This window comes from Marmota marmota, unplaced genomic scaffold (genome assembly GCF_001458135.2).
Source record: "Marmota marmota marmota unplaced genomic scaffold, marMar, whole genome shotgun sequence".
Classification (NCBI taxonomy): domain Eukaryota; kingdom Metazoa; phylum Chordata; class Mammalia; order Rodentia; family Sciuridae; genus Marmota; species Marmota marmota.
The window spans coordinates 60,655,411-60,672,239 of NW_025999900.1; the positions used below are offsets into that span (position 1 = coordinate 60,655,411).

Genomic DNA, 16,829 nt, shown 5'->3' on the forward strand with positions numbered 1-16,829 from the left:
AGCGCGGCTGGCGGGCCCGCTCCTCGTGGGCGCTGCGCTCGCGCCTCCTCGCCCTCGCCGCCGCCGGCGCGTCAGCCTCCGTCCGGCCCCTTCGTTCTTCCCTTTCTCTGAGCGCCCCTGTCGTGCGCCTGAGTTACCCACTTCCGCTTCCCTTGTGCAAACCTGCGTGAGCGCGGGTGAGACGGGGTCTGAGCTTCCAGGCCCGCTCCTGCGGCCCCGCCGCGGCCTCCCGGTGCTCCGGGACGGGGCGCCCCCGGTGCGTGTGCTCGGTCTCGTCCGGGTGGGTCACGGGATTCCCCTCGGCGTCCTTCGCCCTCGATGCCCACGGACGCTCCTCTCCGCCCCCGATTGCAGCCTTATTAGAGCTTCCCTGACCCCTTCTGATCCGCTAGGCCTACAGCGGGTACTTACGTAGCCCTACAAGGTTTTTAAAAAGTTTTCTCTCCCTCTTTTTTTCCTCCTAAGAACAAGATGCAGTTTGAAAACTTGTTTCTGGGATCAAAAAGTAGATTAGAGCCTTTACTCTGCTTATATTCAGCAGCGTAGAGGCCTCCTCTGTGAGACTGCATTCCTTCCAGTTTTGAGGTGTTTAGAGTGCCCCTTTTAAAAAGAGGAAAGGCTGAGTTTTCTTCATCTTTGTATTCCAAACGAAGCGTGTCATTGACAGTTGACGTTTTGTTTAAATCAAATTCAAGGTAAAGATTTTATGGTTTCTAGGCACCCAGTGTTAAGTCAGCTTAATTTTGTGAAAGTAGGAACAATTTAGTTTTTGGAAATATAGTTTATAACTAGAAAAAAGAAATTTATATATATATATATATATATGTAAAAGTTAAGTAAATATGTGCGTGTCTTTAAAGGTGAGACTTTAATTTTGACACATGCCTTTAATGACATCTATCGCATTTTACATAATTATTTGAAAAAAAGTATCTTCTGACTCCCTCTTGTGCCCCAGCCTCACTCACTCACCCCTGATATTTTGTATAGAGACCTCTCAAATTATTTTTGTAATTAGAATACTTTTTTAGTAAAGATTTAAAATTGGTGAGGTTTCTGTTGATTCATATTATCATGGAATTGGAAAAAGATGCCCTGGGGGGAGCCCAGATCAAACAAGATTTTTTGTGGCAGTTTTTCAGTTTAGAAGGAATTCAGAGAAATGTTCAAATGATGTCATGATGATTTAGTGTTAGCTTACAGTTCATTGCTATTTTTGAAAAGGGACTCCTAATTTTGATAATTATGTCAGTAATAAAAATGGAGGAAATGTATACTCTAAAGAAAATGGTTTCATAGAGCAATTTCAAGTAAATCTAAATGCACCTGCTTTTTTCTAACATTCTTTGAGGAAGGAAGGTATAAGTTTCTATTAAATTTTCACTTCAGCAAAATGAGTATATGAAAACTAGAATAATATAGAGAGGATTAATATAATCTCTGTAAAAATGTAAAAAAGAAATCACTTGAGTTGTGGCTATCATACTTTAAATAAAAGGACATAAAGGAGAGTAATCAACATCAATGACCAAGCATTCATGCCACAAAGAATATTGAAATTACTGGAAAAGACATTAAGTCTTGCTAAAGGGGAGACTAGAGATTTTCTCCCAAACATTGTGGAAGCTGTCACAAGAAAGGGAATTAGGGTAGTTTCATGTAGCCATAAAAGGTAGAACTAGGATCTTCTGGTTAGTAACTATACTTATAGCAGTGTTTCTTGTGTGCTATTTGTGGATGCCTGGAGTGAAGGTTGTCACTGAGATCCTTTTAGAGGGTACCTAAGATCTTTAATAATAATGAGATACTATGTCTTTTACTTCTGGCATTTGCACTGATAGTGTGAAAGTAATGGTGAGTAATTGAGTAATGCTGCTAGTGCCTTAGGATCAGTCAAGGCAGAGGTGGCTCCATATTGTACATGTCATATTTTTTTACTACACAGTTCAGAAGGTTCTTGATGAAGCATTAAAAAATGTTAATTTGCTGGGCATGTAGGTGCTTGCCACTAGAGGTTAAGGCAGAAGAATCATAAGTTCAAGACCAGCCTTCGCAATTTTGCAAGACCCTACCTGTCTCAAAACTTAAAAGAAAATAATAAAAAGGACTGGGTATGTAGCTTGGTGGCAATGTCTGGATTCAATTCCCAGTACCAAAAATCACAAAGTTTATTTGGGCTGGGGCTCAATGGTAGAGTGCTCCTAGATTTGATTCCCTAGCTCTACAAAGAAAAAAAATTAAATTTTCATCCTTAAAAAGTGTCTTTTATTATTTTCTATGTTTATGTAATTATATGTGATACTGAGGGTCTTTTATTTTATATGTTTATTTATTTATATGTGGTACTGAGGATCAAACCCAGGGCCTCACACATGCCAAGCAAGTGCTCTACCACTGAGCCACAACTCCAGCCCATGAGGTTGTCTTTTTAATATGCTTTGATAATAGAAAGTAGAATAGTGATTTTTGAGGAAGAGTACTTGTTTGGTTTGTCTTCTAAGCTAATCTAGTGGTTTTGTTTATTTAATTTTTGGTACTGGAGACTGAACCCAGGTGCGCTTAACCACTGAGCCACATCCCCAGCCTTTTAAATTTTTTATTTTGAGGCGGTCTTGCTAAGTTGCTTAGGACCTCACTAAATTGCTAAGGCTGGTCTTGAATTTGGCAGTCCTGTCTCAGCCTCCCCCAGGTTGCTGGGATTACAGGTGTGTGCTACCACACCCAGTTTAACCTACTCCCCCCCCTCCCCCATGGAGCTCCTTTACCTGAACTGGTGATGAACTGTTGATATTCAAGTTTGAATATTTACCAGGAACTTTTTGCTAATTAGTTGAGCCTCCCCTGTCACTTCAAGAAAACAGCTAGCTAGGTGTGGTGGCTCATACCTGTAATCCCAGTGGCTCTGGAGGCTGAGACAGAAGAATTGTGAGTTCAAAGCCAGCCTCAGCAAAAGCGAAGCCCTAAGCAACTCAGTGAGACCCTGTCTCTAAGTAAAATACAAAATAGGGCTGGGGATGTGGCTCAGTGGTCGAGTGCTCCTGAGTTCAATCCCTGGTGCCCCCCCAAAGAAAAAAGAAAACAATTGACAGTATTTGTAGCCAGTAAAAACAATTGAGCTTTTAAGCAAAAATTGGAATTTTGGAAAGCTTGTTTCTGTAATTGTGAATGTGACACCTTCCCAGTACTTAAAAGATGATATTGGTGATGAATCCCCCCCAATGGAGATTGAACCTAGGATGCTGAGCTATATCCCCAGCCCTTTTAATTTTTTTTTCTTGAGAGAGGGTCTTTCAAAGTTGCCCAGGCTAGCCCTGACCATTGGATACTCTTGCCTCATCCTCCCAAGCTGCTGAGATTAAAGGCATATGCCACTGTGTCCAGGTAGTGATGGTATTAATGGATGTAGGTTTTTTGATGTTGCATAATGTGTGTCAGTATTTGGAATTCAGTGAATTCATTATTTTCTAAATGACAGTCATGATGTAATAAAGTCATACCTGGTTAAAAGGTACATTCAGAATACAGAGTAGGTCAGAGTTTTGTTATTTACATATTAGTTATACAGAATGGTAGAATTCATTGTGGCATATTCATAATACATAAAAACATAATTTTATCATTTTACTCCCCAGTGTCTCCCAGCTTTCCTCCCTCCCCTGTCTGCCTCTACTCTAATGATCTCCCCTTTACTTTCATTGCATCTCTACCCCTCCCCTCCCAGCTTCCATATATGAGAAAACATGATACTTTTCTTTATAGGTCTTACTTATCTTGCTGAAAATGGTAGGTCAGATGTTAATGCAACAGATTACAAAGGGTTGGGATTGTTTTAGCTTTATTATCATAACTAGTTTTTTGGGGAGGTGGGGACAGGACTAGGGATTAAACATGAGGCCTCATAGACTACCACTTTTCTGTATCCTCAGCCTCTGACTCTTTGTTTTAAGATTTTGGAGCATTTGTAGTGAATTGCTTGCTACTCAGTGAATGGTTTTGGAATGTGGGGTGTTTTTATCTTTAAGAGTGTTTTCAGGTCATGCTTTTTTAGTAGAGAAATTGAGATGGAAGATGGTAGATGGAGTAAGTTTATGAGCTTATTCAATTCCTATTTCTTGATTTTCCTCCTAAAGTGAAAGCCTTCTTATTTAATAACATAAATTTCAAAGTGTTTTGGTTCATCGGAACATTCCATTCCTTGGTAACTAAGTCAACTTTATGTTACCATTACACTTAAATTTATCACCTTCATTTGCATGTAGGCACATTTATAAAAACTACTTTCCTAGAAAATGAGACCATTTGGATTCTTAGCTGTTTCTCATTTCTTTTGTTTTTTATTCTGTGTTTTCAGTATTCTAGCTGCTTTTTTTTTTTTTTTTGGTGTGGTACTGGGGTTTGAACTCTGGGATACTTTACCACCAACTATACCCCAGCCTCCCCCGCCCCCTTTTAAATTTTGAGACAATTTCTTAATGCTTGGTTGCTCAGGTTGGCCTCAAACTTGGGATCCTCCTGCCTTGTCCTCCCTGATTGCTGGGATTTAGGCATGTGCCACTGTGCCCTATTCAATAGCTTTTAAATAATTGCATAATCTTGGCTTATGATTTACAAGGCAGTAGTGTTGCTGGAAGTATTGGTTCCTCTTAAAATAGATTAAAGTGAGGCTGAAAGTATCCCCTTGGCCAAGTTTTTGAGGGTGCTAAATTGTAGATTGGTGTTTAAATTAGTTCTGGTTTCCATGCTTATCCCATCTTTTGTGGATTCTGTTGAGAACCATGTTTGATCAGTTCAGCTGGAGTCAGTTTACATTTTAAGACCATTTTTCCCAAGGTGCTATGGTGCTAACTTGTAGTCCTGATACCAGAGTCCTAGGCCAGAACCCAGACTTTGAAAATCCAACAAATCAAATCTGATCAGTCACCCCAAAAACCAAACAGAAAAGGTAATGGTGAAAAACATGAAAGGAACTTTTATCAGCATGGCTATATGAGGAACACAGGAGACCGGTGCCCTTAGCTGTGTCTTCCAGAGACTAAAAATGACTTTGAAGTTTCATAGAAAGGGGAATAGGGGCAATGGTGAGGGGTCTGCATAGCTGGAGGGATTGCACAGCTGCCAAAGCAGGCGATGTTGATCAGGTCTGTCTGTTATCTCAGGATTGGGCAGGCAGGGCCTTGTCCTGGATAAGAAATTGCTGTTAACTGTGGGTAACTTGAACTCATCAAAAGATATTTATCTATCATATCTTGTTCCTGGAATCCAAGGTGACTAGGAGCAAAGAAGACGAATGCAAAATGCAGGCAGAGATGCCAAGTCTTTAATCCTGCTTTTGGCCATCCATTGGACATTTTCAGTCAAAAGGAAGTCCTTTTTACAGTCCTAGTGCTGGGGTGACAGGAGGTGGGAGGATTGCTTGAGTCCAACCTGAAAACATAGGGACACCCATCTCAAAAAAAAATGTCCAAGCTCAAGATTTTTGGTACAGAAAAAAATTTAAATATCAAACTATTTACAGATACCATACTATATACTTACATACACACAGTGTAATATATTCTGTAGAACCTAAGATCTTTGTAGGTAATCCCGGCCCCGGCCCTTTTCCTTTTTCCCTTTTCCATTGTCTTTCTTCTTTGCTCCTAGACTGTTGCCCAGGCTGGCTCAGAACTTCTGGGCTCAAGAGAAGCTTTTGCCTTAGCTTTTCAGGTAGCTGGGACTATGGACAGTACCCGGCAAGTATTTTTAGTGACTGGGTGTAGATGCTTCTGTGGGAATTTTGGGTATTAGGCCAGAGTTTTCCACATTCTTATTTGTGGAAATTTAAGTATTTGGTCCTATTTAGCGTTTTATTTTTTGGTGATAGTGGGGATTGAACCCAGGGCTGTGGGGATCAGTGACTCACATCCTCAGCCTGGAATTTAAGGATTTGGGAAAGTAAAAAATGTGAGGGATTTGTTAGATGTCATTTCTTTCTTCTATCGGAGTTATTTTGCAAATTCATATTAACCTATATTTCATCCAGAAACCAGCTCATTGTATTTTATTAGTTTCTACAGTTTGGGATTCAGAGTAGTATCACAGTCATTTTGGTCACCTGAAATGTTTAAATTGCATTTCCTGGCATTAATGTATAAAACTATGCTTTAATAATTTTTTTATTAGTACATTTTAATTATACAGATTGATGGGTTTCCTTGGAGTTTTATATATTTTTTACTTTTCTGACACATTTTAATATATATTTTTTCAGCTTCTCTTTATATTGCCTTCATTTTCAAGGTGTACTTGGCAGGTTGATACAGGAGTGCTGCAATTTGAGAATCTGAGGTTATTGTTGTTTAATTTCTCCTAGATAGTAAGGAGAAAGAAGGCAGTGGGGCCCTCAGAAGTACCTTTAGGAAGGGAGGATAGTAATATGGCCATTGTAGTAATTGAATAGCAAGTACCTATTGCCTACATAATCAACCTTGTTTGACCTTGTGCTTCATCCTGTTTCATTCCCATTGAGCATAAATTTACCTCTCTGTTTGATCCTCTGATGCTGCCTACTAAATATTGGCTGGATCATCCACCTTGAATATATTTTTCAAGAATGCAGTTGTGTTCTAAACATACTTAGTTCAATTTAACACAGAACAAGTGGTCAGCTATCCTCACCCTCCCCAATCCACCCTCATTCTGATATTGAAGCTAGGGGTCCTCTACTGTGAAGCCACTTCCCAGGCCTTTATTTATATTCTAAATTTTGAGAACAGGGTCTTTCTAGGTTGACTAGCTGGGGAACTTGGGGGTCCTCCTACCTCAGTTGTACCTGTAATAAAGGTATCTGCCAGTGCGTCCAACCTTAGAATAATTTCTTAGGAAATAGATTACCTTGGTTATATGCTTGACTCTTGAGTTTCTGTCATTATTTGCTATGCCTTGTGAAAGAGGATGATATATTTTGTACATTAAGATACTTTAGAGAAATACTTCTTTCCTTCTCCATCCAAACTCTTTTTCTTTGCTTAACCTGAATGCACATATTATGTTTAAGGTCAGACCTTTGGACAGCAAATTACCTATATACAAGAAGTTGTTTTAGTTTATCTGATTGCTTCTAAACAAGACTGTCTAGCAAGTTAAGCTTTCAATTTTAACTTTATCATAGAAATGATAAAATTATTTTCTGTTGGGTAGGGGCTATAAATTTTTAGACAAGTTGACCCTGTTGATAGCATGGACCACAACTTGTTCCAAATGCCAACATTAGGAGACAGAGATTCATTCATCAATAGTCTGAACTTTGTATAAATTGGGGTGAGGCAAAGTGCTTAAAACATTAAATGTTTGGGAAAATGCCACTGGGGAAATGATGTTGTCCTTTGTGTGTTATCAGCCTAAACTGCCTATTTTCTCTCTGCGTAGCCATACTTCTTTATTTTTTTTCAGGCTTTTATTTTGCATTTATTGTTAAGGATCTGAATCCCAGAGTAAATTTCTCATTGTTATTCAGAACAGAAGCTATCTTAAACATCCCCGTATTTCTGATTTTAACATCGTCTTTCATATATAGTTATGATTACAATACTTTTCTGTTAAAAGTAATTTAAATGAGAAAATGATTGTAGGGAAATTGGGTTAAGTGTTTTGGAGCAGTAAAGTGATTTACTTTTTATTTTATTTTATTTGTTTTTTTCAGGTACACATGACAATAGAGTGTATTTTGACATGTTATACATACATGGAGTATAACTTATTCAAATTAGGATCCCATTCTTGAAGTTATACATGATGTGAAGTTAAACTGGTTGCATGTTCATATATGAACATAGGAAGGTTATGTCCTATTCATTTTATTGTCTTTCTTATTCCCATCCCCTCGCCCTTCCCTTCATTCCCCTTTGTCTGACCCATTGAACTTCTTTTACCTGCCCCCTATTATGTGTTAGCATATATACACATATCAGAAAGAACATTTGGCCTTTGGTTTTTTGTTTTGTTTTGTTTTTTTGGTGGAGGTGTGGGGGATTTGTTTATTTCACTTAACATGATAGCCTCCAGTTCCATCCATTTAATAGCAAACACCATCATTTCATTCTTCTTTAGGGCTGAGTAATATTCCATTTTGTATATATACCACAGTTTCTATCCATTCATCTGTTAAAGGACATCTAGATTGGTTCCATAGCTTAGCAGTCTTGAATTGAGCTGCTATAAACATTGATGTGACTCTGTCACTATAGTATGTTGATTTTAAGTCCTCTGGGTATACACCAAGGAATGGAATAACTGGGTGAAATGGTGGTTCCATTCCAAGTTTTCTAAGGACTCTCCATACTTCTTTTTAGAGTTATTGCACCAATTTGCAGCAATGTATGAGTATGATGTTCCCATATCCTCCTCAACATTTATTGTTACTTGTTTCTTGCCATTCTCACTGGAGTGAAATAGAATCTCAGTGTAGTTTTAAATTTTTCTGCAGCTTTTTTTTTTTTTTTTGACATTTTGTGTGCATCTTTTCATGCTACTGCATGTGCTGACTACCCCCTTTTTATATGGCATAGTATTATTGTGTAAGCATGTACTGTAATTAATCTTATGTTGATGGTATTTAGGTGGCTTCCTGTTTTTTTTTTACTGTATTGCATACAGGGATCCGTCCAGTGAACAACCTTCAGTATCTTTGACTAGGGATTGAATCCAGGCATGTTTTACCACTGAACTACATCCCCAGCCCTTTGGGATAGGTTCTCACTAGGTTGCTGAGGGTCTTGTTAAATTGTTGAGACTGGCCTGGGAAACTTGTGATATTCCTCCCTTGGCCTCTAGAGTTGCTTGGATTTTAGTCATGCATCCCAGTGCCCAAATTGTCCTAGTATTTTTTTTTTTTTTTTTTTTAGTTGTTGATAGACCTTTATTTTATTTTATTTCTTTTTATGTGGTGCTTAGAATCAAACCCAATGCCTTACACATGCCAGGCAAGTGCCTACATTCAACCCCAGCCCTTGTCCTGATGTTTTTAAGATAAATTGCTATAAACTTTTAAAATTGGCATATGCGTTTTAATATTTGATGAATATTGCCAGATGTTTTTTAAGTGATATGCCAAAAGTTCACTTCCATTGGGAGTGCATATTGTTAACACCATTGCTAACATTGGAGGTTTACAATGGTCTCTTGTTTTCCCTGAATGTTTAGTTGGTAAAGATTTTGTTTTTCTCTAGTTTGTTGGTTTTAATTAGCTTCCCTGATTTGAAGTGACACTTTTTAAAACATTATTTAACAATTCTGTTTTTCCTACTATTTGCTGTAACCTTTCTTACTGATGTATTTTTTGTTACATAAATTGTATAACACAATTTGTTTTGGGGTGTGGCTTTTATGTTTTGTCTTAATTATGCACTGAAAATACTATTCTTCATTTTCTCTTAGTACTTATACAATTTTTTTTTCTTTTGTGTGTGTGTTTGGGGGTGGGTATAGGGATTGAACTCAGGGTCAATTTCCCCAACCTTTCTGTTTTATTTTGAGACAGTTCTCACTAGATTGCTGAGACTTGCCTCGAGCTTGCAATGCTCCTGTCTCCGCCTCCCATATTGCTGGGATTATAGGTGTGCACCACCATGCCTGGTTGTAATTCTTAAGTATTTTGAAATAATGAGGAATTTAGATTTGACTTAAAATGTATAATATTATCATTATAATATATTCAGACATTGATAACACTTTGTTTGAATGCATGGCTGCTAAATTACAATTAACAAATTATAGGAATTTGTACTATTTGAGTTAGTTTTACAATTACCAAGTTTGGGTGTGGTGTGTGTGTATGTGTGTGTGTTTTGGTACCAGGGATTGAATCCAGTGGTGCTTATTCACTGAACCACATCCTCAGCCCTTTTTATTTTTTATTTTGAGACAGGGTCTCACCAAGTTGTTTAGGTCATTGCTAAGTTGCTGAGGCTATTTTTGAATTTGTGATCCTCCTGCCTCAGCCTCTTAAGCCCCTGGGATTACAGGCATGGGTCACCATAACTGACTCCTAGGTTGTTTTTGATAGTTCATTTTGTGCATATTAATTAAAATTGGTTGCCCAAACATTTGAAATAAATATCTAGCCAAAATAAACAGCCAACAGTCATGCTAATTTTACATAAAAGTCAAGTAATTCTTTGTAGCTAGAGTATCTTTATTAGAGTTAGGTCTTGAACAACCTAATGTGGCTAAAGGAATACCCTTTTTTCCAACATTAATTGGAAAACTCATGTTTTGTTACAGCCCTTTAGTGTTATAAATGCATTAGAGTTTTTAGCTTCATAATTTGTTACTCAAAGTAGAGAAGAGATATAATAAATTCTAGGTAAATCCAAGTGTATGTGATGGACCTCTCTGGCAAGGGAGAGGAAAGGAGTGGCATAAAGATAGCCAAGGATAAGAACTAGAATAGTTGTAATGCATTAGCTACATAGAATGTTGTTACTATTAAAAAAGGTTGATATATTTTAAAGGCCAACTTTATATAGAACATATAAGGAGAATAGCCCATATTCTGAGGAGGGAAAAATTCTGAAAAAAATATGTCCTAAACCTGAAAAGAAGAGGTAGGGGTGCGTGTGTGTGTCTTTATGTGTATGTGTGTATGTAATGCTTGGCTGTCATGTGATTTTGAGGGGGCAAAATTGATATGTGTAGGGCTGGGCGCTGTGGTGCATGCCTATAATCCCAGCAACTTGGGAGCTAAGGCAGGAGTACCACAAGTTGCAGACCAGCCTAAGCAATTTAGCAAGACCCTGTCTCAAAAAAACAAAAGAAACCCTATAAGTGTATATATGTATTTTTATTTTTTATTTAATCCTATGAAGGATTAAGACTTAAGAAGCTTTAGTTACATATTTAATAACTACAAAGATGTTTTCATCAGAGGTGGATGAAAAGTTAGAAGGAGGCTAGAGAAAAAAACAGCAAAAATTTAGGGCACTAAACATTAGTTATTATGGAAATGTAATGATTTTTAGAGAGTATAGAACTTGCTGGATGGGCACCAGTTTCATTCTTAGGTATTTATTTAAGCAGTATCCTAGACATAAATACAAATCACATTCATAAGATGAAAATAAATGATGCTCAGGAAAAGCTCATATGTACTTGTTTTCTTTTATTATTTTGTGATACTTGGGCTGGAACCCAAAGGTACTGTACCAGTTAGCTGTATATCCCCAGCCCTTTTTATTTTTAATTAATTTATTTTTGGTACCTGGGATTGAACCCAGAGGCACTTAACCACTGAGCCCATCTCCAACCCTTTTTTATGTTTTATTTAGAAACGGGGTTTCTCTAAGTTGCTTAGGGCCTTGCTAGGTTACTGAGGCCAGCTTTGAATTTGTGATCCTCCTGCCTTGGCCTCTCAAACCTCTGGGATTATAAGCCTGTGCCACGGAACCCAGGGCCTATTATTTTTTGTTTTGAGACAATCTGGATCAATTGGCCAGGCTGGCCTGGAATGTAATTCTTCTGCTTCAGCCTCCCCTGTAGCTGGGATTATAGGTGTGCACATTGCACCCAGCCCCAATAAGAAATTTTAGTGAATCATCATATTGTAGGTTTATGTGTTGATATTTTTCGTTGTTTTACATACATTGTTGAAATTTTCTTTTTAAAGTAGATTACTGTATGAAGAAAATTAAATACATTTCTAGAAGTGTTTCTAGAGAAAGATAGACATGGGCAGAAGTCTAATGTTTTCAGGAATGGAAGGAGGAGCTTTGCCTTCTTGGGGTGGGTAGTAGTCTAATGTACGGTTCCAGGAGACAAGTAAAACAATCCTTCTTTTTCTGAGGCTTATGTTCCCAGTTGTCCAGTGTTAAGTATATGTTTTTGTCTTTGTTAGAAACAGATCAACAATGAAAAGATTCCTGAAATTGTTTTTATTACTCTATATTTAACATCTAGTATGTGTTCCCTCCACCAATCCCAATAGATAGATCCCAGGGCCTCCCTCATGCTAGAGCTAGGTTTATTTTTACTTATTTTATGCATATTCTTACTTCATATAGATGTTCTACGGGTATGTATACCTGTCCACTGTGACTGGCTACCTATTCTCATTTCTAATGTTAGATTTAGATGGAAGAGGGCTGGGGATATAGCTCAGTTGGTTGAGTGCTTGCCTCTAGGTATGTATTATATGTGTTATTTCTTGAATCACAAGGTCCTGGGTTCAATCCCCACCAAAAAAAAAAATTTAATAAATGGAAGAAATGAGACTTCTCTACTAGTACAACAATGGTTACTGTTTCTCCTTAGGCCACTCAAAGTATCTAGCAACCATCTTTATTGGAGCCACAACTATCTTTTAAGCTTCATTTTTTTGGGGAGGGGGTTTATTTTTACTTATTTTATGCATGTTCTTACTTGATATAGATGTTCTACAGGTATGTAGGTATGTGTTTTATAATTGTTTTGAATCAGAACAAATGGGTATGGTCATATACTTACAATACCAAGGCTGGATGATATTACTACATTTTAAAGGGAGAAAATTTCTAACTTGCATATGATTTATTTTCCCATCAAAATATTAAAATGTGGAGACTAATGTAGATATCAGTAATTTTTTCAAATTGTGCTAATTTTGTGTGAATTTATAAATGTGAATCTGTATTCTGCTATTATAGCAAGATAGTTGAAGTAGACAGGAGCTTTCTGAACATTGGATTTTTTTTTGTGTGTGTGTGTATGTGTGTGTGTTTGAGACAATGAAAAGTTTGAATATTTGGAAAAATGGGAAAGATAAAAAGGAATCTTAATTCCACAAAGAATGTGTATTCATGTTTTGTTGATGATCCAAACTGAACTAGTAAGGAATACAACCCCTCAGAATGGAGAAAAATATGGAAAAAACATATTATTTGTACAAAACAGATTTATTGATTGAAGCTAATGAAACTTAAATTTGACTTGAAAGCTTTCTTTGCTTGAATCAAATCTCTCCTGGATAGAATGAACTTTACATTTTCATTTCTGCCCTTTATGTTCACATCATTTATAAAAGTGCTGGTAATTCTAGCATGATCATGAAAACTATAGTTTATTTGCACAAGAGAATGCAGTTATGCTAGGATTTGAGGTAAGTGTACTTTGTAACAATTAAAATTCTTCAACAGTAACTTAATGTACACTTAAAAATTCACTGATTTCATGTGTTGTACCCTGCCACAACAAAGCAAAATAAAATAAAGGGACGCAAGGCAACTGGAGACAATGGATATGTTTATTATTTTGATTGTGGTGTTGATGGAAACAAAAGTGTGTGCATATTTCTGAACTCACCAAATTTTATATGTTGTCTCCCTCCCCCTTTTGGGCATACCATTATACCCTAGTAAATCTGGAAAGAGTAAAACTTCAAAAAATAAGCATATAAATATTTTATCTGAAATTATTAGTATGTGTTGTGAGAGGAGGGTGTGGTCAGGCAGTTTTGAGGGCTACCTTTGTGGTTTGTTTTGAAGAATTCTGAGAACTGTTGGTGATTAATGAAAATATATAGTAACCAAGATGCCAGTATGAGTTTAGTTTTGTATAAGTTAATATGTATACTTTAATGATAGTAGCATAAGTTAGGAAAATAAAACTTTTCTTCCATTTTTCAGAAAATCCTTGGTGCTTTTTCATGTGGATCCCACATGAATTTGTGAATTAGCATCACAGCCTTTCATAGCTAGGCAGTTTCATTTAGAGGAGTACAAGGCAGTGATCTGACATGAATTGATTACTGCCAAAGACAATAAATCTTATGTTTATTCAGGAAATGTTACTATAGTCTTTATGAATATTGAAACATCATATAAAGAGAACATAAAATGTTGATTAGAGTGCATACCACATTCAGCCCAATGGGTAACAACAGTATGGGCTTCCTAGCATTATTTGATCTGTGTTAATATTAGAAGATAAAAGATACTAATCAGTCACATTGTTGACTAGAACCTAGTGACTGTTGGTAAATTTTTCATGCGACTTACCTGTGTAATATTGTCAGATTCTTTTTTTTTTTTTTTTTAATCTTTTTTGGTGCCAGGGATTGAACTCAGGGGCCACATCCCCAGCCCTATTTTGTATTTTATTTAAAGACAGGGTCTCACTGACTTGCTTTAGCTTCTCACTTTTGCGGAGGCTGACTTTGAACTTGAAATCCTCCTGAGCTGCTGGGATTACAGGTGTGCACCCACTGTACCTGGCCTCAGTCCTTTTTTGTCTTTTATTTAGACAGGGTCTTGCTGAGATGCTTAGGTCCTTGCTACATTGCTGAGGTTGACTTTGAACTTGTAATCCTCCTCTCTCAGCCTTCTGAGCCTCTATTCTTTTTCCAAAAATCAGTAATAAGGGCTGGGGCTGTAGCTCAGCAGCAGAGCGCTTGCCTAGCATGTGTGAGGCTGGGTTAGATCCTCAGCACTGCATAAAAATAAACAAATAAAATGAAGGCATTCTGTCCATCTACAGCTACAATTTTTTAAAAAAGAAAATTAGTAATAAGCTTAGTATGAATATGGTTTTCTCACAAGTTGTACTTGTTTGTACGGTTTGCTGTGCTATGTGTGAGCTTTATGTTATGTTCCATTTGGGGAGTCTTATGTTGTGAAAATATTTCTTGTTCAAAGTTTTATCAGTAATTTAGAAATAACAATGTAAAGGATTTTGTTTCCTTTTTAGTGAGTAGATTCTTTCAAAAGTTTATTGTATTCTGTATCACATTTTGTCTAATAATATATTTGGTCTGAATTCTTATTTATTTAGATACTTAGGATGTGACTAAGTTAAACTCCTTGGGAGACAAGGAGAAATAATTTTTCTTTCTTTTTTTTTTTTCCTCCTAATACCAGGGATGGAACCCAAAGCCTGCTATATGCTAGGCAAGTGCTCTAGCATTGGGCTGCATCCCCAGCCCTTTTTTATTTTGAGACAGTTTGGTTAAGTTTCCTAGGCTGGCCTTGAACTTGCCATCTTCCTTTCTGAACCTGTAACTAGGATTACAGGCTTGAGCCACTGGGCCCTGCTGAAAAGTAATTTCTTTTTGGTCACTTACTTTAAGTTACCTCTTGTTACAAAAATGTCTTTTGAACAAAAACAAACAAAAAAAAATTGGAGTTGTGGCAGGGAGCAAACTATGTTTAGAAGTATATTTTGCTAAAGTAGTTTTTCTAGTCATGTTGCTTGGTTTCAAATTGTAGAATTTTTTTGCAGTAATTTTTTCCAATTCCATTTTTAGTCCAGTTACGACGCAGGGATCACAACAAACACAGCCGCCACAGAAGCACTATGGCATTACTTCTCCTATCAGCTTAGCAGCCCCCAAGGAGACTGACTGCATACTTACACAGAAACTAATCGAGACTTTGAAACCCTTTGGGGTTTTTGAAGAGGAAGAGGAGCTGCAGCGCAGGTATGAGTGTGCACCTCACACATATTTTAATTTGTAATTTTTTATTGTTGAAATTAATTTGAGGCCTTCACTACTTAGTTAATCAGGGTTAGCTATATATTTGTTTCAGATAAAAGTGATACTTAGGAGAGACACCTTTAATTTTTTCTACATAGAGCTCTGTTCTCTTAGTTTTGATTTTTGGTGCTTTTGGTTTTTATAGTACAAAATTTATCAGAAGAAATGTTTTCCCCAGTGTAACAGTGCCTATAGCTAACTAGTATATGTTTCTGATCACTTAAAAACATAAAACTTAGGAAACCACCTATTTAAAATGTCTTTTCATTTAACCAGTAATGACATAGAATCACAAACATCTTGATACTTGACAATTGTTTTATCCACAGGATTTTAATTTTGGGAAAATTAAATAACTTGGTGAAAGAGTGGATACGAGAAATCAGTGAAAGCAAGGTAAGATTCTTCTTTTGTATACAAAGAAATTTTGTTCTATATAGCTAACTGAACATAGCAGTTCAGGTGTCTTATATCACCTGGTTTTACTTGAGAATTTAAAGTCTTTAATGTAGAGATCATTTTAGACTGTTGACCGAAGTTCACATATTTTGTTTCTGGTTATTTTGAAGAAATATTGAACAAGAAAAGCAAGAAAAATTGAACTCAGAAATTTTTTTAAGTACCCCCCTGGGGGTGGGGGACAGCTAGGGATTGAAACAAGGGATGCTTTACCACAGAAGTACATCCCTAGCCCTTGTTATTTTGAGATAGGGTCTTGCTAAGTTGTTGAAGCTGGCCTTGAACTTTTAAAAAAGATTTTTTTTTTTAATTTAGTTGTCAATGGACCTTTATTTTATTCACTTGTTTACATGTGGTGCTGAGAATCAGACCCAGTGCTTCACACACGTGAGGCAAGTGCTCTACTACTGAGTCCCGGCCCCACCCCTGGCCCTTTCCTTGAGCATTTGATCCTCCTGCCTCAACCTCACAAGTCACTGGTATTACAGGGATGTGCCTCTGTGCCTGGCTCTAAGTACTCTTTGATTATAACTTTTCAAAGCTGAACTCAGTAATTTATACTCTTTAGAGAAATAATACATGTTTCCCTGAAGTAGTTTTAAAAAGTTTACTATATTAGCCTGTGTGAGTTCCTGGATTTGGTCCCCAGCAAAAAACACATACTTTTAAAAATTTTTTTTGTAGTGTAAGAGATTGAACCCAGGGCCTCTTGCATGCTAGGGAAATGCTATACTTCTGATCTTCATCTCCAGCCCAAGTACTTACTATATTTGAGAATATCATGTTGTCTCTCACAGAATCCTACAATAATGAGGTGGGTTTTTTGTACTAATATTCTCTGAGTTTCTAATACTTTTATTATGAATAGTTATACAACTGAGGAATCCTT

General features: G+C 37.0%; 1 protein-coding gene across 5 annotated transcripts in view; it reads left to right on the forward strand.

Moving 5' to 3' along the window:
• The window catches only part of Papola (poly(A) polymerase alpha), a 61,827-nt gene that overhangs the window by 387 nt on the left and 44,611 nt on the right, over nt 1–16,829 (forward strand). For 4 of the 5 annotated variants that reach the window (XM_048799296.1, XM_048799298.1, XM_048799297.1 and 1 more), the window contains exons 2-3: nt 15,251–15,424; nt 15,811–15,877. In XM_048799296.1, coding sequence (XP_048655253.1) covers nt 15,251–15,424; nt 15,811–15,877 — 241 coding nt within the window. Of the gene's footprint in view, nt 1–77; nt 257–15,250; nt 15,425–15,810; nt 15,878–16,829 lie in introns of those variants that run through there. The other variant, XM_048799302.1, reaches the window with a different exon arrangement.